Genomic DNA, 22,528 nt, shown 5'->3' on the forward strand with positions numbered 1-22,528 from the left:
ACTATATAATAGATAGATAGATAGATAGATAGATAGATAGATAGATAGATAGATAGATAGATGTGAAAGGCACTATATGATAGATAGATAGATAGATAGATAGATAGATAGATAGATAGATAGATAGATAGATAGATAGAAATGAAAGGCTCTATATAATAGATAGATAGATAGATAGATAGATAGATAGATAGATAGATAGATAGATAGATGTGAAAGGCACTATATGATAGATAGATAGATAGATAGATAGATAGATAGATAGATAGATAGATAGATGTGAAAGGCACTATATGATAGATAGATAGATAGATAGATAGATAGATAGATAGATAGATAGATAGATAGATAGATAGATGTGAAAGGCACTATATATAAAGTATATATTTTATATTTTTGGCTTTGTGTGTGTCTGAGTGACATTCCCTCCTGTCACTCTTCCTTGTGCTCTTTCAGATGAAACGTTTTCATTATCAGTAGCCCTCGGCTCTTGGGTTTTCATTACTGCCATTTAATTTTCTGTAGAATGCTATTTGTTACAAGCTCAGACTCAAAGTGAAACTAAATAAATAAATAAATAAATAAAGAAAGAAAGAAAGAAAGAAAGAAAGAAAGAAAGAAAGAAAGAAAGAAAGAAAGACGTGCCGTACACAGCAGTCTGGTGGTGGAAAACTCTTCCAGTGACATATGAAGCTCATTGGAAGAACCAGGGGTGCCTCGGGCTTGTGGGTAAATGCAACACCTGATGCTACGCCATTACCGCTTATTAATGAAATGTTGCTGGCCGCTGTTGGGAGAGCTGGGGCTCAGCTAGGACCCCAGACATGTTTTATTATTAGTTTGTTATTTTGTTCCAAACGAGAGGCGACCAGGCAGGGAGCTGAGAGGGTGCTGTTGCTTTTGCCCACCCTCAGAGACTGCTGTTATGTTGGTTTGCCTGTCAGTTTGCCCGACACAACTCCACACCCCAAGGACTGGAATTTCTTTGTATTCTGGTGTGTTATGCATTGTGACCCAACATGTCCACAATATAGGTGGTCTTCCTGGAATTGATGGTGCCCAGGAGAAGATTGGTGAAGCACAGGAGTGTAAGCTGGGGGACTATGAAGCCCTCATCCTCGAGTGCAGGCAGAGGGCATGGAGACCAGAGGGGGATCAAGGGGGCAGATCCACTTCACTGGTTCCTACAATTGAGACCCAAAGCCATGGGTTAATCCTCAAAATACCAGTGAATGGGGTAGCCCATTTGAAAACCCGGTGAAGCCCAGACATTCCAGACATCAAGGTTCTATCCCAGAGAGAGAGAGAGAGTCAGGAAGCAATGGAGTACAATACCCCTAAGAAGGAAAGGATGAAGAATTTAGTGCCATGTGGCTCACATTAGGAACAGGGTGATTCTGGTCAGGAGAGGCCACTGCGATGATCCCATTGAGTTTTAGACATTCAAGTAAACGACTCGGGAAAATCGGATTGAAATATCTCAAATAGAGCGCACTGTATAAACTGTTATAGTTTCCAAAACTCTGTTTTAAAAATCAGAAGTGGTCTCCCCTCGACCTTCTCGTATGCTCAGATATGGGGATGGAGATTTGAGATGTAAACCGCAAGACAAGGATGATTTTTATATTTGGGACATCAGAGAGCCATCAACAGCAAATCAAATCAAATTAGTAATATGATGAACAATTATTATAAAAGTAAAGTTGAATAAATCGGATTTTGCTGCTGCATGAATAAAAAAAAAATTGAGTATGTATTCAGGTAAAGTATCACTACTGGTTAGCGGAAATCGCTGAAATGTTGATAGAAATCTGTGTTTTGTACCTAATACTTGTATACAAAATTTGGTTGACCGAAGTGAAAGCCCACTCAAGTTATCGTGTTAACACACACACAGATACACACACAGACAGACATCAATCCCAAAATGGTATTCAGAGGTCTAAAACATCGAGATTCATCAAAATCTCAACATCGAATCTTTGGACGATTACAATATTTTCCCTATACTTTGTATACAAGAAAGTAAAAACTGAGCTCCATTTTGTCTCATCATGGCATAGGTCTGTCATAAAATGCCTCTTTTCTCATTTCTTATTAACATTATTCAGATGGGCATTAGTGGTGTTTTAGATCTCACGAATCTATTATATAGCACCTTTCATATCTATCTATCTATCTATCTATCTATCTATCTATCTATCTATCTATCTATCTATCTATCATATAGTGCCTTTTCTATCTATCTATCTATCTATCTATCTATTATATAGCACCTTTCATATCTATCTATCTATCTATCTATCTATCTATCTATCTATCTATCTATCTATTATATAGCGCCTTTCATATCTATCTATCTATCTATCTATCTATCTATCTATCTATCTATCTATTATATAGTGCCTTTCATCTATCTATCTATCTATCTATCTATCTATCTATCTATCTATCTATCTATTATATAGCACCTTTCATATCTATCTATCTATCTATTATATAGTGCCTTTCTCGTAATCACGGTACTAGAGAGTGGTGACTGTTGCACATACGTGAGGTTAGCATGTCACTGTCCTCTGCATGTGTGACAGTAAGGACCCCATACTACTGATACTGGTGTTACTGGGAGGTACGTAGCCTAGTTCCTGCCATGATTGTGCTGTCACTGGAGATGGGTTCCTCCGTCTGCTTTATTGAAAGTGGTGTGTCACTGGGAGGCTCCATATTACTTTCCCAGCTCTGCCTTTGGTTAACTGGGGGGCATACACCACCAGTTTCAGCCAGAACTATTAGTTTCCTTAATGGCTGTGGTGTAACTGGGAAACTGTTCCCCAAGCCCAGTTTCAGCCATGGCTTCTGGGGACTTTTCCCTCTTGTTTCATTGATCAGTGGACTGTCACTGGGAGTCGCTAGCCTTTTCCAGCAGAGCGTGCTGTGGCCTAACATTTTGGTAACTGGTAGACATTTCTTTCCTGTGTCAGTGGCATCCGAGGTGTAACTGGTGTAACTGGGACTTATTTCATGGAGTTAGTGGACAGCAGTTCCCTCCTGTTTCATAGGCTGAGATGTAAGTCGGCATCAGCTCCACTTTTGTGTCACCTGTGGTTGGCATGTAGCTGTGTCACAACTGTTAGTCATTACTGTGCCATTACTGATCTCTCTGTACCCGGTTGGCACTCTTTGGCTCCTCTTTTTTCCTCCTATGTCGTTGTTTTCATGTCCTTCAACATCAGACAGGTGTTTATTTGCAAACTGCATGGTTGGTCTGTGGCGCAGCTGGCAGCAGACCTCAAGTCCTCTCATTTCACTGTTTGATAACCTCCGCCCCCCAGGGGCCAAGTGCTGCTGGGTTCCATTTACTTTTCTATTTCCCAGTATAGCTGATCCAGCGCCCGCTCAATCATCGTGGTAATCCAAGTCAGACACATTTCGTAAATGCTATGCCCGTGATTACTACAGCAGAATGTGCCAACAGCATCAATTCTGTTTTTCTGAAATGAGGACGACTTTTAGAGAGGAACAGAAACTAAAGGGGGCAGCATAAGCGACGAAAACAAATGAGAGGAGACGTGAGGGTCGGCAGATGAGCTGCAGCATTTGGCCAATTTGACGGTCCCATCCAATGAGTAGGAGACGAAATGGCTGAGGGGGGTGGTGGTGGTCTGCCAGTGGAAGAAACGACAACATCCAGCGAGCAAAATCAATCTTAGTTAAGTGGTGGCGATTATTGGAAAGAAGACTGGAGCACCAAATAGCAAAACGAAATGGCAGCTTAGATCAATTACGGCATCTTGGAGGCTAGGCGTACCATACAGGTGGTGCATGTGAACAGGGAACGGGGGGTACAGACGAGTGTCATGGAAGTGCATGGGAGCAGAACACTAATTGGGATTCCTCCGTCTGTCAGGGACATGGGAGGCTGGAGCTTATCTCAGTAGCATCAAGTGCAAGGCAGGAATAAAAGACTCAAGTGGCCAATGGGGAGTCCTCAGTCTATTGCACTGCGACTTTCATATTTATCTAGCGATCTAGCAGTCTGTAGTAGCTTTCATATCGAACTCTCTAGAGCTTTTCAAAAGTGTCTGCATATTGTGAAAAGAGCACAAGCGCGGGATGAAGGTTTGAGGATCCACCCCGTACACTTGAGAGTTTTAACGACTCTGTGATGATAAACACTAAACGACATGTAATATCCAAGGACTGAGTCAGAACACTGCTGGCTGACTTCATAGAGGATAAGGAGAAGGAGGCGGGGCTTCTGAGCTAAAACCCAGAAGTGAGGTCAGGACTGGGAGGTCTCTGGAGGCGGGGCCTTGAAGTGACTTCTGTAGAGGAATCAGAAGAGGCGTTAGGAGGATTTCCATTCTGGGCGTCTGCAGAGGAAGGAAAAGAAGCATCAGTGCACACTGTCAACTCCCCAGTCCGATGTAAACCCACTCTTAGTCAAACCCATCAACTGCATGCCAAGCGGACGTGTGTGACGGCATCTATAGTGCCTTTCATGTCTACGTATCTGTCTACTGCTCTCTGATCGGTTTAGCGCTTGGTTGTATTTTTCCCTTTCAGGTTATCTATCTATCTATCTATCTATCTATCTATCTATCTATCTATCTATCTATCTATCTATCTATCTATCTATCTATCTATCTATCTATCTATCTATCTATCTATTCTAAAACTATACTAAAATCAATATCTATCTATCTATCTATCTATCTATCTATCTATCTATCTATCTATCTATCTATCTATCTATCTATCTATCTATCTATCTATCTATCTATCTATCTATTCTGCCAACTATACTAAAATCAATATCTATCTATCTATCTATCTATCTATCTATCTATCTATCTATCTATCTATCTTATAGTGCCTATCTATTGTGGACACTTGGGGGCGCTGTTGCCCCATGAAAACCCAACAGACAGATACTCCGGACACAAGTTTAAAAGCACTAAGCAGATTTTAATATTCTTCTTCACTCTAATGCCTCCAAAGCACCACATCCACCAAGCACACAATAAATATGCACAATAACTGTCCTCCTTTCCTCCCAGCAAGCTCTGTCACACTCCCTCCCAACTCCAGCTCGCTTGCTGTGTCTCCACCAGTCCTTTATATAGTCCTTGACCCGGAGGTGCTTCTGTCCTTCCATCCATGTGATTCGTCAGCACTTCCAGGTCAGATGGAGAATTGTATTTTCTTCAGCCCTTTCAGGGCTATCCGGGAAGCAGAAATCCCAGGGTCTTCCTGCAGCGTCACCTGGCGACACTCACGGTACCCAGCAGGGCTGTGAAGCCAAACTCCATATCTTATAGTGCCCTGCAGGAATCCGGGACACCACTAAGCTGCATGGGAAGTCACCATCTAGCGTCCTGGATGTTATGCATAATAGAACTAACTATTTTACATTTCAGCGAGCAATTAACCATAATTTTACTAAAAAATAGTAAAATGTAATAAATTGAAAGTAAATTATGTTTCATGTTGCGTTAGAGGTATTCATTGCATTATACGTTTTCGTTCTGTTTGGCTTTGAAATGAACACACACATACTTTTCAAACTTGCACTTTTAATGTAAAACTTCAGTAAAAACAACTGTTTGAATGAACTTTTTGTCAATATCGCACTGAATTTTGATTCCGTGTTTGGACTTACATATAACTGCCCGTGAGTGAATATCAGTTCTTTCTCTCTAATAAATAAACCGACTTTTTTGAATATTTGTTCCTGTGATTTGTTAATTGTCACAGCAAAAGCTATTCTAACGAGAAACTGTAAACGTTTTAATACGAACGGCATATCAAGATCTTCTTTGGTGTCTGATGTTATCACCAGAAGATGTACTACATTACCGTTCATGTCACCTGTTACAATCTTACATGTCAGAATTGTTCGACCAATTTTGAGTACAACTGATCTTGTCCTATTGCACTCAGACCTCAATTGCACAGTAACATTACGATACGTCCTTCTGTCAACAGTAATTTGGCCGGTGGAAGACCAGACGGTGTTAACAGTTGTAGATATTCTTCGTGATATTGTAAGTTGATGTTTTCATCTTCCGCACCATCACCTCCAACTGAGAATCATCAGAGTCTATTGATACGCATTTAACCAATTTGCCGTGTAACTGATTGATAATTTTTGCGTTAATTCGTTTGACTCGGTGCTAGGATTGACCGTCTACTCATTTTTTCTGTTGATTACCCTTCATGATAAAATTCTTCAATAAGATGTGGACATAATAAGTCTTCTTTTATTGGGAACTTAAAGTGAGGAAAACATTAAAATTTATAAGAGCTGAGAGAGCAGGAAGTGTGTCTGACAAAAGCATTCACATGAATGAGGGGTGAGAGGACTGTCGTCGTGGGCCGTGAACTGGAAATGGTGGAGAGGAGGGCGAGACTTGAAAAAATCTCTTGGTAACAGTCTCGCCTCGTCTCAGGATTTTCTTTTATCTATATTACAAACTGAAGGTTGTATGCACGGATGCCAGAGGCCAGAAGCAAGCTGTCAAACCAGAATCAAACCCAGCGGCTTCCCAGAGTCAGTAGGTGCCGTCCAAACAACACAACCCAACCTGTATACTAAACTTGAAGTAAACCGTGCACGCCAACAAGATGCCATGGTGACATATTTAAACGTGAAGTAGTGGTGACTACTGACAGTGCCAGCAGTCAGTTTTCTCCACTCCAAAGTGCCAACTTACAGCTCCCTCTGGTGGCGCCCACACACCCAGACAGGGTTTTTCTCCAAGACTGCATGTCCCAATTTGCCCTGAGAGAGTATGAATGGGAGCTCTGCTACCACTTAGTGTATCAGAGGAATAAGCAGCCCCCTGAGACACTCCTTTCCCGATCCTTCCATTTTATTCTGCCCAGGAAAGACATTATTATTAGAAGAGATTATTAGAACAATCTAGACGAGAACAGGCCATTCAGCCCAACAAAGCTCGCCAGTCCTATCCACTTGTTTCCTCCAAGAAAACATCAAGTCGAGTTTTGAAAGTCCCTAACGTCTTACTGTCTACCACACTACTTGGTCGCTTATTCCAAGTGTCTATCGTTCTTTGTGTGAAAAACTTCCTAATGTTTGTGCAAAATTTACCCTTAACAAGTTTCCAACTGTGTCCCCGTGTTCTTGATGAACTCATTTTAAAATACAAGTCTCGATCCACTGGACTAATTCACGTCATCATTTTAAACACTTCAATCATGTCACCTCTTAATCTTCTTTTGCTTAAACTGTAAAGGCTCAGCTCTTTTAATCTTTCCTCATAATTCAACCCCTGTAGTCCTCTAATCAGCCCAGTCGCTCTTCTCTGGACCTTCTCTTGTGCTGTTATGTCCTTTTTGTAGCCTGGAGACCAAAACTGCACTCAGGACTCCAGATGAGGCCTCACCAGTGTGTTATAAAGACAGAGCAGAACCTCCTGTGACTTGTACTCCACACATCAAGGCGCTATATAACCTGACATTCTGTTAGCCTACTTAATGGCTTCTGAACACTGTTGGGAAGTTGATAGCTTGGAGTCCACTATGACTCCTAAATCCTTCTCATAAGGTGTACTCTCGATTTTTCGACCGCCCATTGTGTATTCAAACCTAATATTTTTACTTCCTATGTGTAATTCTTTACATTTACTGACATTAAATTTCATTTGCCACAAATCTGCCCAAGCCTGTCTGCTATCCAAGTCCTTCTGTGATGATATAACGGATTCCAAATTATCTGCTAATCCACCTATCTTGGTATCATCTGCAAACTTGACCAGCTTGTTACTTATATTCCTATCTAAATCATTTATACAGATTAAAAATAGCAGCGGCCCCTGCACTGACTCCTGCTGGTCACCACTCTTAACATCGTTCAGTTCTGAAGCGGTTCCTCGCACCATCACCCTCTGCTTCCTGTGTCTGAGCCAATTCTGCACCCATCTAAAAACATCACCCTGAACTGCCACTTCTTTTAATTTGATGCCCAACCTCTCATGTGGCACCTTATCAAATGCTTTCTGAAAGTCCAGATAAATAATATCATCTGCTCCACTTTGATCGTATCCTTTTGTTGCCTCCTCATAGAATTCCAACATGTTAGTAAAACACGACCTCCCTCTTCTGACCCCATGCTGACTGTTCAGTAAACTTCTGTCCTTGCCATGTGTTGCTCAATCTTATCCTTAATAATTCCTTCCATTAATTTTCCTGTGATGCTTGTTAAGCTTACTGGCCTATAGTTGCTTGGATCATCCCTGTCATCCGGGATGCCTGTCCATCCACCTGGAGCTTCCCATCCCAGTTTAAGGAACCTTCCTCTTTCTTGGTCGGGTTGGCCATCCATCCAACTGGGACCTCCTGTCTGGATAAGGAACTTTCGCCTCTCCTGGCCGGGATGCCCATCCATCCCATATACCATTTACATATGGCACTTACATATCTATCTATTGTCTAAATCATTGTTTTATATGTATAGTGCCTTTCAAATATATCTGCCATATAATTCCTCACATATCTATTTGTCTCACTGGTGAATTTCTGTAGTGCCTTTTAGATCTGTCACACTGATTATGGCTTTACAGCATATTCTGCCTTTCACCTCTGTCTGTCATATTACACCATTCATATCTATCTACATATCTCTAGTGAATTAGTAACCACGCCATTCAAATCCATCTGAGGCACTAAGTGGAGGGGCCTAAACGGGCCGGTATTTAAGGCTGCAGCTTAAAAGGCATTTATAGCCAAACTATGAGTGCCTGTTTGTTTCTTATTCTGGTATATCCAGGCAAGGACCCCCTAGCCAACTCCAAAAGGGGCTGTGGGGTTTCTTGTATGTCCCTCTGAACAGCTTTGCTCTGCTGATACAGAAACTCCGGGCTTACGCAATGAGGAAACCTGACAGCAGGTCCTTCTTCTTCTCCTGCAGTTTTCAAGTGACACGGCTGCTTGCCCTCACGTCTTCTTTAAGCTCATGGCTTGTTGTAATTTTCAAACAGGAGTTCCAAGCTTATAGAGACAGGATTGTCACGTGTTTGGTGAAATTCTGGATTGCTATAAAATCTACACCAGGACTGCTGTTCAGCTTTTGATATTTAGTGATAAAAAATATTGTATATAAATGACATGTGTATGCGAGCTTTAGAAAAGGCTTTCATTTGCTTTCCAAATATTTTATTGTGATACACAAAGCATACAAGTATAAGTAATAGCGTAGCAGTTGTCACCCGCTTGTGCAATGAGGGGACAGGTTCAGATAGTGTCATTCGTCAGCCAGACCAGGGGTTGGCGCTCTCGCTTGATCCTCTCTGTCTCTCTCATACTTGTGTCTCTGCAGTTCAGCCAAAGACCCTGCCCCTCGATGACATCACCACCAGTCCACCCACCCCTGACCTCACTTCAATCTCTGATGATGTAATTTCCGCTACCCAGAATCCATTTTACCGCCACATCAGTTCCTGTTCCGGCCGCCCTGACTCCGCCTCTTCCTTGTTTTCCCACCCATATTTATGACTCGTATGCCACCTGTTACTGCGGTGGGCTGGTGCCCTACCCGGTGTTTGTTTCCTGCTTTGCGCCCTGTGTTGGCTGGGATTGGCTCCAGCAGACCTGTAGTTAGGATATAGCAGGTTGGATAATGGATGGATGGATGCCACCTGTTAGTCTGTTCAGCTGTGACCTCCGCGTCTCTTTTACTTTTGCTGATTTCTCAGTATACAGGGTGGCCAAACCCAAACCTTTTTGTTTTTTTATCATCACACAGTGAACTCATGACGTATTCAGCTCCGTCACTTTCTGCCCACTTTATCAGGTTGTACAGTAGATTTCATTTTAATTGGACACATCTGACATTTTTTTCCCGTCGATCTACACTCGATATCCCGCAATGACAAAGTGAAACAATGTTTTCAGAAAGGTTCAGGTATTAACGACCAAAAACTGAAAGGTCCATTCTGTTTGGCTTAATTCTCCTTGAGATGTTTCTAGAACTTGACTGGAGCCCACCTGCCTCACTTTGAATTGATTGGACCTCATTTTTGAAAGGCACACGTGTACCTGTGGATAGAAGGACCCACAAAAACCAAGTCCAGTAAGTTCAAGGAGCTCTCTGTAGACCTCAACGGTCAGATTGTAGTGAGTCACAGATCAGGGTTAGGGTTAGGGTTTCCATTGTGACGTTTGGAACCACCAGGACTCTTCATAGAGTTGGCCACCTAATTAACTGGGCATGAAGGGCCTTGGATAGGGAGAACACAATGGTCACTCTAACAGAGCTTCAGAAGTCCAGGAGAACATGAGAGAAGGATGACCATCTCAGCAGCTCTCAATCGATCGGGTGTTTATGGTACTGGAGGTTACCAAACATCATTTCAGTTACTTTGAGAGCATCACGATAAAGAATCTCTGGTCTGACAAGACCTTTTTTGGGCCAAACTCTTGTTGAAGATGGGGCACGGCTCATCACTTGCTTAACACCATCCTGTGGTGAAGCATGGTGGTGGTAACATCATTCTATAGGGGCTGCTGGGAAGGGGAGACAGGTCAGAATTGAAGAAAGGACGAATTCAGTCAAATACCAGAGGGGTCCTTGAAGAAAGCACACACAACCTCAGACTGGGATGGTAGCACCCCTTTCAGCTCGACGATGTCCCAAAATGTACATCCAAGCCAACGCTGGAGTGGCATCGGGACAAGACTCTGAGAACATCTGTGGAGAAACCTGAAGATGGAAGTTTCACAGACGCTGCCCATCCAATCTAACGGAGCTTGAGACGACCTGCCAGGAAGAATGGCATAAACTGCCCAGATGCAGGTGTGCAGAGCTTGTAGAGACTTACCAAGACGAGTCAAAGCTGGAATTGCGGCTTCTACAAAAAGTCTGAAAACGTCTATGAAGGAGAGATTTCAGGTTTAAATTTTTAGTAAATTTGGTCACTTTGCTGAAGACACGTTTTCACTTTGTCATTGTTGGTCATTGAGTGTAAGTGTAGAGTGATGTGCAAAAATCAAATGACAAATGTGTCCATCTCAAATGAAATCTACGATACAACAAAACGTTTGGCGTAGTCGGCAGGAGCTGAAGTGCACTGGCTGTGTCGTGCAAAACGTGCAGCCTGTGATGGATCACGATATGACTGCACAATAATACGTTTGGCGTAGTCGGCAGGAGCTGAAGTGTGCTGACTGTGTCATGCAAAACATGCAGCCTGTGATAGATCACGATATGACTGCACAATAAAACGTTTGGCGTAGTCGGCAGGAGCTGAAGTGTTCTGACTGTGTCGTGCAAAAACGTGCAGCCTGTGATGGATCACGATATGACTCCACAACAAAATGTTTGGCATAGTTGGCAGGAGTTGAAGTGTGCTGGCTGTGTTGTGCAAAAAGGTAGGGGCTGAGTGAGAGAGAGAGAGACGGCTTAGTGACATCACCAGGAAACCCCTTCCTCACCCCAAAGCAACGACACCCTCTCCCGACACACACCTTCACACCTTCAGTACGTACAGGAAGTACATCCTGACTGAAGAAGGGTCCCGAGTTGGTTTAAAAGCTTGAATATTATAATCTTTTTAGTTAGCCAATAAAAGAGGTCATTTTACTTGTCAAGGCAAGGCTAAGAATGGCTTTTCTTATGCTTCTTAGAACGCACTGTAAAAAGCCGGAAAGAAAGAAAGAGATGTTGATAAATTGTTAAATCTGACCTGACATACAAAGCTGAATGTGTGTTTGTCCGTTATGGAATTCCACAGTGTTGACCGTCTGTCCCCCCATATTCTGCACAGATTCCCCCAGTTATACTGGGGAGGACTACCCACCATTATTTGGGTGGTGACGTCGCACAAACAGCTTCTGTCCAGTTGCTCCCGTGTCTGTTTTACAATTACGCTGCACATCCTCAGGCCGAATTAAGTGGAGGAGACTGTGATTTAAGATGCTAGAAATCAATGGAGATCAGGGCTAATATGCTGTAAATGAGGAACTCTCCCTTTGGAAGGTAACTGAATGCTGAAATGACTGAAGAGGAATACTAATTAGGGCAGGCGATCATTTGGAGGTGCCATTAAGAGTTTAGGGATGATGGAGTGGAGCGCTCGAGGACTGAGGCGAGCCCCCTTTGTGTTCGATTTTAAATTCCTTTTAATGTAATAAATGGAAGCACAAACTAAGATGAAGTTTTGTGGCACCCTTTGGGCAAACCCCGTATAATGGAATCAAATGTTTAACTTGTGTCTTAGAAACAGACACGTGTCATCTGCAGCTGGACTGAAGTCAAGATGATGGAGAAACCGGTTAAGGGTCATGCAGAATAGAAGAGGGGGCTTGGTGGGGGGACTGGAACCTAGAAGTGACATCAGTTATCTTGCCATTGATGGTTATTGGAACTGTGGGAGAAAGGAGAGATGAGGCATTGTACAACAGCGCCAACCCTCAACTCGGGGTGGAATTACCATTAATTGAGCCCTGAAGTGCAGGTGTGTGACAATGTGACAATGCGACAATGACAATGTGAAGATGTGACAATGTGACAATGCCTGTTTATTTACAACAAAAGAGCTGTGAATAGATAGATAGATAGATAGATAGATAGATAGATAGATAGATAGATAGATAGGTGTGAAAAGCACTATATAATAGATAGATAGATAGATAGATAGATAGATAGATAGATAGATAGATAGATGTGAAAGGCACTATTTAATAGATAGATAGATAGATAGATAGATAGATAGATAGATAGATGTGAAAGGCACTATTTAATAGATAGATAGATAGATAGATAGATAGATAGATAGATAGATAGATAGATAGATAGATAGATAGATGTGAAAGGCACTATTTAATAGATAGATAGATAGATAGATAGATAGATCTACTATCTATCGATCTATTATATAGTGCCTTTCACATCTATCTATCTATCTATCTATCTATCTATCTATCTATCTATCTATCTATCTATCTATCTATCTATTAAATAGTGCCTTTCACATCTATCTATCTATCTATCTATCTATCTATCTATCTATCTATCTATCTATCTATCTATCTATCTATCTATCTATCTATCTATCTATCTATCTATCTATCTATCTATCTATCTATCTATCACTTCTAGTTTCTGATGTCCCGCAGCACAGGATGAATGCCACGCTTGTCCTGTCTTAACTTTCCAAGTTGGCTGTGCAGGAAAGTGAAAGGCACGATGAAACCGAAGGTGACCTCAGTGAGGACCCCACGATGCTTGTGTGCGCCGATGGCAGAGGGAGAAGGACAGGCAGAGCGTGTCGACGGGCTCATCAGCACCAGGCATTTCACAAGCGCCAAGCCGGCTGTCTGCTCCAATTAGCCGTGACCCACTGGTGTGGAAAGCAATTAATTGGAAATGTATTTTTTTTTTCTTTTCTTTTTTCATTCATAGACGAGGTTCTGTCAAACAATTGGCAGGTCCTCTAGACAACACAAAGGCAGACACACGAGCCGTAGCTGTCAGGAATGCCCAACGGTGCCAATTAATCATGCAGGACACCCACCCCAAAGCACAAATGTCCGTGTGTGGCAATTGTAAAAAAATGTCAGACCCCAGGTTTATTGGGCGATTTATTTTCATGCGTATAAAGTACTGTGAAGGTCTCATTATCAAGTGCTAATCAGTATCCGCCTCCATAATTGGTGGAGCCAGCTGACCTCAGCAGTCCTCTGGTATCATCCTTACCTTAAATAACCACCTCACCTCAAACCTCCCGTCTTCTTCTCCTGACAGAAATTCCACATGTGAAGGTAAAGGCAGTGTAATGTGGGGAAGCCAACACTAGATGGTCACGTAGGTCCTGAGCGTCTGGAAAGAGGACCCAACCGGAAGTGTGATGTGGGAAAAAAGACAGCAGTCCTGTATGTCCAGGGCCATCTTAACATGTGGGCACAATGGGCACTGGCCGGGGGGTCCCAGGAGCATAGGGGGGCCATGCTGTTTCTGATGCCTATGTAGGTTTGTGTTCTGCTGTCAAAACAGGGGACTCAGAACACTGCCCTTCCCGGTGACCTATGATGCTGTTAAGATGACCCTGTATGTCCTATGGTTAGGGATATGTGGACCTCTATAAGTGCAGTATGGATACGCTGAGCTTAATTCCCAGCTGATTCTTGACTTCTTAAAATATGAATCCTCCATCTTTGAAACTGACTTGTGCATGTTCTCCGTCATGTGGCAGTTAATGTTGCCCCTTGCACCTTTCTTTTTGGGTATGAAGTTAATGTTACACTTTGCACTGTGTGTCCCCTTACCGTAAACACTCACTGAGCAGATTCTTAGGACCATCATACTAACACTGGGCAGGGCCTCCTTTTGCTCCCAAAGTAACCTTAGTTCTTCATGGCATGGATTCCACAAGATGTTGCCAACGTTCGTTTCGTCCATGCCAACGTGATTGCATCACTCAATTTTATTGCAGTTTTCTCAGCTGCACCTTCACACAACCCAAAGGCGTCCTAATAAGAAGATCAGACATTTGACAAACAGCTGGAGACCCCTCAGAAACTTGGATGCAGCAATAAGATTGGTCCTGTAATTTGTAGCGTGTGCCAGTCTGGAATGGGTCCTTGTGCTGTTCAGGTTGATATCTGACTTTTGTGTGTTAACCTTACACTGTCCACACTGCCCTCTTTATGGCAAGCGGTGCAACTCTTTATGTTGTTCATTCTGAACTAGCATATAGCGCCTTACAGCGGTGTTTATTTGTGTATTCATGAGTTTCAAAGTGCTTTGCAGTAGATAGCAATGGCATGTGAGTCTGCTATTGCACTCTTAATTCTCATTATTCATCCATCCATTATCCAACATGCTATATCCTAACTAACAGGGTCACGGGGGTCTGCTGGAGCCAAACCCAACCAACACAGGGCGCAAGGCAGGAAACAAACCCCGGGCAGGGCGCCAGCTCACGGCAGTAATTCTCATTATTCAGACTCTACTTTACCTTTCTGTGTTAAACCCTTACCAGTGGAGCTGATCTAGCCTCTTACTTTGTTCTGCCATATCCCTTGTGTTGTGAGGGAGGAATTTCTTTTTTATCTTGTATTGAATTTATTAAAAGCAAATAATATTCCATACAAATAAGTCAAACTTAATAAAACTAAATTCAATTCTGCACCCAATCATAAGAAAATCAGGAAAGCCAACAGCCTGAGTAAAACTTTAAGAGGAGAAAAGAGGGAGGGGAATGTTTTCCCCCAATATAAATGATTATTCTAAAATGTTATTAAGGTTAGATGTTATCAAGATTAGGTCGTGCCAGGTTTTAAAAAAAGTTTTGTACTGATCCTCTAAGTGAGATTATTTCTCCCCCACATTATGTGACTCTTCAATTCCACCCCTGGTGGGGGGGGTGACGTTAACATTATTCAAAGATATTGACCAGCATTTTTAATTTAATTTAATTTAATATTGTTTTTTATCAGTATACTACTCCTGGAGTATGTGAATTTCCCCTTGGGATGATTAAAGTATCTATCTATCTATCTATCTATCTATCTATCTATCTATCTATCTATCTATCTATCATATAGTGCCTTTCATTTCTATCTATCTATCTATCTATCTATCTATCTATCTATCTATCTATCTATCTATCTTTCTATCATATAGTGCCTTACACAACTATCTATCTATCTATCTATCTATTTATCTATCTATCTATCTATCTATCTATCTATCTATCTATCTATCATATAGTGCCTTTCATATCTATCTATCTATCTATCTATCTATCTATCTATCTATCTATCTATCTATCTATCTATTATATAGCACCTTTAATATCTATCTATCTATCTATCTATCTATCAATCTATCTATCTATCTATCTATCTATCATATAGTGCCTTTCATTTCTATCTATCTATCTATCTTTCTATCTATCTATCTATCTATCTATCTATCTATCTATCTATCTATCTATCTATCTTTCTATCATATAGTGCCTTACACATCTATCTATCTATCTATCTATCTATCTATCTATCTATCTATCTATCTATCTATCTATCTATCTATCTATCTATCTATCTATTATATAGTGCCTTTCATATCTATCTATCTATCTATCTATCTATCTATCTATCTATCTATCTATCTATCTATCTATCTATTATATAGTGCCTTTCATATCTATCTATCTATCTATCTATCTATCTATCTATCTATCTATCTATCTATCTATCTATTATATAGTGCCTTTCATATCTATCTATAATATAGTGCCTTTCATATCTATCTATCTATTATATAGATATATATAGATATATATTATATAGTATCTCTCTTTATTGTGCCTACGTGACCACACAGTAATACCCAAACTATTCTGAAGCGACGTTAGCACTGATTTGTGTTTTTTTTGTATTTCACACCCTCACACACCTTTATCGTAAGAGCATCCCTTATCTATGATGGAGCGTTCGATCAGAAGGAAATATGAAGCTGGTTTTAAAGTAAAAGTCATTGAAGTGGTGAAAGAAATTGGTAACTGCGCTGCTGCGACAAAATTTGATGTGTCTGAGAAACTGCAAGAGATTGGAGGAGGTAAGAAGATGTAAAAAAAAAAATTTAAGTGTCGCATTTTCGAAACGGGCGTGTAAGTCAGGGTCTGATTTTCTGATCGATTTTTCGGGTTGCAAGACCCGACACATACACAAGTGTATATGGTAGCACATTTTCATACAAATGATGTCACTCAAAGTGCTTTACAGGATGAAGAAAGAGAAAAAGACAAAATATAAAAAATAAAATTAGGCAATACTAATGAAAAATAGAATAAAAGTAAGGACCAATGGCCCAGGGAGGACAGAAAAAAACAAACAAAATCCAGACAGCTGGAGAGAAAAAATGAAATAAAATCTGCAGGGGTCTTGAGGCCATGAGACCACCCAGCCCCCTCTAGGCATTCTACCTAACAATGATCTCAATCACATCATCACTTGACGATGATGACGGTCATGTGGACCTCTGGCCTTTAATCCATTAATGTTGGGACAGCACGGTTCTTTGATTAGGTGGTGGTGGTGGTGGCGCAGGTCACAACACAGAAAACTGGAAAAAGACCAGCAGAGTAAGAAGGGGTTAGTAGGGATAGTGGAGCCACCATGAATGGTAATGATAATTAATGAGATGTGCTCAATAAACGATTTGAAGATGAATATTCAAATTCTTTGCACATTCAAAGTGCTTTAAGATGCATGCCTGTCTATGTAAGTTTATTATAGCTCCTTACATTCTTAATTCTCATTATACAGGCAATATTTTACCTTTCTGTGTTAATCCTTTACTGATCTTGCACCTCACTTTATTTACAGAGATGATTAAAGGACTGGCGTAGCATTTTTATACAATTCACTCGTTTACATAAAAGTAGTATACAGCACCATAATTTGTATTCTATGTGAGGATTATAAAGTATTTTAAGGTACATGCCTGTCTATATGAGTCAGCTCAGCTCTTTGCACACTTAATTCTCATTATACAGACTGTATTTTACCTTTCTGTGTTAAACCCTTACCGGTGGAGCAGATCTACCACCTTTCTTTGCTATTTATGGAGTTAATTAACGAACTGGCATAGCACTTTCTACAATTCACACTTGTTTGCATGAAAAGTAGCATACAGCTCCATAATTTGTAGTCTATGTGAAGATTACAACATATTTTAAGGTACATACAGTACTTGTTTATGTGAGTCGGATGTAGCTCTTTACACTCTTAATTGTCATTATACAGACTTTATTTTACCTTTCTGTGTTAATCCTTTACCCACAGCGATGATCTACCACCTTGCTTTACTTACGGGGATAATTAAACAGCTGGCATAGCACTTTATACAATTCGCTCATTTACATAAAAAGTAGTATACAGCACCAAGGTTTGTACTGCACATGAAGATTACAAAGTGCTTTAAGGTACATGCCTGTCTCTGTGAGTCTGTGATAACTCCTTACACTTTTCATTCTCATTATACAGACTGTATTTTACCTTTCTGTGTTAAACCCTTACCAGTGGAGCAGAGCTTCCACCTTACTTTGCTATTTACGGAGTTAATTAAAGAACTGGCATAGCACTGTATACAATTCACACTTGTTTGCATAAAAAGTAGTATACAGCACTATAATTTGTAGTCTATGTGAGGATTACAAAGTATTTTAAGGTATATGTCTGTGTATTTGACTCTGATGTTGCTCTTTGCACTCTTATTTCTCAGTTTTTTTCTGTGTTAATCCCTTACCAGTGAAGCTCTAGCACCTTAGTTTATTCGCTGTGTTATTTAAGGGAAGTGGTATAGCGCTTTAGATGACTCGCTCTTCGTGTATGAAACTAGCATATAGCGCTAGGATTTGTACTTTAGGTGAGGATCACAGAGTACTTGATAGATAGATAGATAGATAGATAGATAGATAGATAGATAGATAGATAGATAGATAGATAGATAGATAGATAGATAGATAGATAGATAGATAGATAGATAGATAGATAGATAGATACTTTATTAATCCCAATGAGAAATTCACATACTCCAGCAGCAGCATACTGATAATAACAATATTAAATTAAAGAGTAATAACAATGCACGTATAACAGACAATAACTTTGTATAATGTTAACGTTTACCCCCCTGGGTGGAACTGAAGAGTCGCATAGTGTGGGGTCTCCTCAGTCTGTCAGTGGAGCAGGATGGTGACAGCAGTCTGTCGCTGAAGCTGCTCCTCTGTCTGGAGATGATCCTGTTCAGTGGATGCAGTGGATTCTCCATGATTGACAGGAGTCTGCTCAGTGCCCGTCGCTCTGCCATGGATGTCAAACTGTCCAGCTCCGTTCCTACAATAGAGCCTGCCTTCCTCACCAGTTTGCCCAGGTGTGAGGCGTCCTTCTTCTTTATGCTGCCTCCCCAGCACACCACCGCGTAGAAGAGGGCGCTCACCACAACCGTCTGATAGAACATCTGCAGCATCCTATTGCAGATGTTGAAGGACGCCAGCCTTCTAAGGAAGTATAGTCAGCTCTGTCCTCTCTTGCACACAGCATCAGTATTGGCAGTCCAGTCCAATTTATCATCCCGCTGCACTCCCAGGTATTTATAGGTCTGTACCCTCTGCACAGTCACCTCTGATGATCATGGGGTCCATGAGGGGCCTGGGCCTCCTAAAATCCACAACCAGCTCCTTGGTCTTGCTGGTGTTCAGTTGTAGGTGGTTTGAGTCGCACCATTTAACAAAGTCCTTGATTAGGGTCCTATACTCCTCCTCCTGCTCACTCCTGATGCAGCCCACGATAGCAGTGTCATCAGTGAACTTTTGCACGTGGCGGGACTCCGAGTTGTATTGGAAGTCTAAAGTATATAAGCTGAACAGGACAGGAGAAAGTCCAGTCCCATGCAACGCTTCTGTGCTGCTGACCACAATTTCAGACCTGCAGTTCCTGAGACGCACATACTGACACACTTCATAGTGTGTGCCAGTCTGTAACGGGTCGTTGAGCTTTTCAGGTTCATATTTAAGCTTTCTGTATTAACTGATTGGACACTTTATACTATTTATTGTCCATACTGTACTCTTTATGGGAATTCATGCAACTCTTTATGCTGCTCATTCTTATTGCATTGAACTTGCATGTAGTGCCTTACAGTGTTACTTATTTATACACACATGAGCTTCAGAGTGCTGTGTAGCTTTGCCATTTGTGTGTGAGTTTGATAGAGTGCTTAGCTCTTTCAGTTCTCATTATGCAAAGATGATATTTTACCTTTCTGTGTTAATCTATTATCTGAAATGCTAATACACTTTACATTATTATTCACTGTATTGTTTAAGGGAGCCGCCACTGCACTTTACAGAATTCATTCATTCATTCCTGACTCTTATGAATAAATATGAATAGCAGGACTTCATACAACACTGTGAAGCCAAACAAAGAAACAAAGTAAAGGGCTGGAGTCCCAGAAAGAGAAGACCTCGTCTCATTTTCTTGTTAACCAATAAACATGTATGAGTACACAGCTTGAGGTCACCACTGCCCAGCCTGTGATCTTGCTTGTCTTGAGTCAGGGTGTCTCACTCCTCCTTCTTGGTTCCACAGGCTACTTCTTGCTATCCCAGTTCAAGACCCGTTTTGAAGCTGCACTGGTGAAATGGGGTGGGATACATTTAAATTAGGGTTTAGAGCGGGCACTGTGACGTAGTGGTGAAGACTTTGGGCCTAAAACTTTGAAGTTGTGGCTTCAGATCCCACTACTGATACCATACGACCAGGAGAAAGTCCCTTGGCCTGCCTGTGCTATGGAAAAGCAAAAGAAATGTGATCAGTTGTAAAGTTGCCTTGGATAAAAAGACGAGCTGACCAGGAACAATGGATGGTCAGGGACTTCCAGAAAAGAAAGACACTTAAGACCTCTCATTACCGACAAAATCCTCGGCTGAATTTTGGTGTATTTTGATCCCCATGAATGCATCAGAATTGTCAGATAGATACTAGCCCAGTTTTTTATTTAGGAAGTGGAGCCTGTACCAAGTTACTCCTGAACCCCAGACGAACTCCCCACCCAGTACTCAATACTCAGTACGCCCCAGTACTTTTCCACCTGATTAATTCTTAGATCCTGTCCCGGTTTCTTCAGGGAACCAAATCCTGCCGGCTATGCCACTGTGACAAGTAATTCTCTCCAGACATCATAAAGGTTTAGGGCAGCCACCCATATATTATATCCTGGCTGCATATCCTGCCACCCCCTGGTCTGATGTGCTATTACAATTACTCAAGCGCTTTAGCTGCCTCATACTTTCATGTGTGAGACACACTATATAATAGATAGATGTAAAAGGCACTAGATAGATAGATAGATAGATAGATAGATAGATAGATAGATAGATAGATAGATAGATAGATAGATAGATAGATAGATAGATAGATAGATAGATAGATAGATAGATTTTTGAATTCACAAAGAGCCTAAAGTTTGCATTGAGTGGTCTGAAATTCTCCAAATGCTCTTCTCTTTCCTTACAGATATGGTGATATGGTGCCGAAGACAATTGCCGGAAAGATCTTTGGGTCAATTTGCTCCCTGAGTGGCGTGCTGGTGATCGCTCTGCCCGTCCCTGTCATCGTGTCCAACTTTAGCCGAATTTATCACCAGAACCAGCGGGCGGATAAGCGGCGAGCACAGAAAGTGCAGGTGAGACATGTCCTTGTTATAATGTGCCTTTATGAGCAGATACTGAGACACTTTGCCCACCCTGACAAGAGCCAGTGCCACGTGGCCCATGTGTTGTACGCCTGAGGGGTTTGGACGAGGGCAGCACTAACAGGGTTCAAACGCCCATCATTAGCCCCCATCACGTTACAGCAGGAGCGGAGGGGCTCGAGGTTATTAGGCCTCCTCTTCTGGAGCCTGAATAGCAGCTCTAGAGCAACTCAAGTGGAAGAATCAATAAGAGGAAGAGGAGGCAAAGCCTGAAAGAGACAAATGCGTCATTGAAGTCTAAAGGAGCTGGCGAGCGTGGGGACTTCGAAGCGGCAGCCGAGAAGCTGAAGATCATTAGTCTGCAATTAACGTTTTTATCACTGTACAACTCGAGTCGTGACAGAGGGTGCGCTACGGTGCCACTGAGATCACCCAGCTGGAGAAAGGACACAAACACAAGCATCACATCTGTCAAAAACTCAGCTCTGCACAACAAGCAGCTCTCATACAATCGGCGGAGAGTCGAGTGAAAGGAGAGGCGAAGAAAAAAAGCAAGAAAGGCGCTGACAGCTGTAGGGTCGGGCGGATGGAGGGAAGAAAGAAAGATTTGGATCAGTCAGTCAGTCAGTAACGGCCAACATACGGTGGAGTCACACGAGCTCACCTTCTGCACACTTTAGCGTTTTGCAGATTTTATCTGAAATGGTTAGATTTGCCATTTTTTGCCCATCAATTTACACTTGATAGCCCACAATGACAAAATGAAATTCTTCGTTTTCAGAAAGGTTTGCAAATTTACTCAAAATCACAAACTGAAATCTCTTCCTTCCCTGACATTGTCGTGGATGGCCAGGGGCCCCTGCCTGGCCGGGACGCCTCTTCCTCAGAGCATTACCTCCCCCAGGAGGAACGCTAGATGGCAGCTACCAACTTGGGTGGCATTGGTGCCTCGGACTCCCGCAGGGTTTCATGGGAGATAGAGTTGGATATAGCCCTGTTTGGGGCACCACCAAGGGGCGCTGCAGCTCTGCACAATAATAATTGACTTTATTTATTAACAACAGTGCACAAAGCACCCTCCTCTCCACAATACTCATTAATTACTACAGTAATTCTCAATAAACCAATCCTCCACTCCAATCCTTTTATATTCCCTGACCCAGAAGTGTTCCAATCCCCAGTCCATGTGATTCCTATCACTTCCGGGTCAGATCAAAAGTCCTTTTCTTCACCCCGGAAGCACGTCATTCCCCTTGTTCATGTGACTCGGACGTACTTCCGGGGCGTAAGGAAAATAAACGT

The 22,528-nt window shown here is 41.8% G+C and overlaps 1 protein-coding gene across 4 annotated transcripts in view; it reads left to right on the plus strand.

Annotated features, from left to right (window-relative positions):
- kcnd3 (potassium voltage-gated channel, Shal-related subfamily, member 3) overlaps positions 1–22,528 on the plus strand; it is a 530,781-nt gene that overhangs the window by 417,705 nt on the left and 90,548 nt on the right. For all 4 annotated transcript variants that reach the window (XM_039749437.1, XM_039749440.1, XM_039749438.1 and 1 more), the window contains exon 3: positions 21,049–21,217. In XM_039749437.1, coding sequence (XP_039605371.1) covers positions 21,049–21,217 — 169 coding nt within the window. The remainder of the gene's footprint in view (positions 1–21,048; positions 21,218–22,528) is intronic.

This window comes from Polypterus senegalus, chromosome 3, assembly GCF_016835505.1.
Source record: "Polypterus senegalus isolate Bchr_013 chromosome 3, ASM1683550v1, whole genome shotgun sequence".
Classification (NCBI taxonomy): domain Eukaryota; kingdom Metazoa; phylum Chordata; class Cladistia; order Polypteriformes; family Polypteridae; genus Polypterus; species Polypterus senegalus.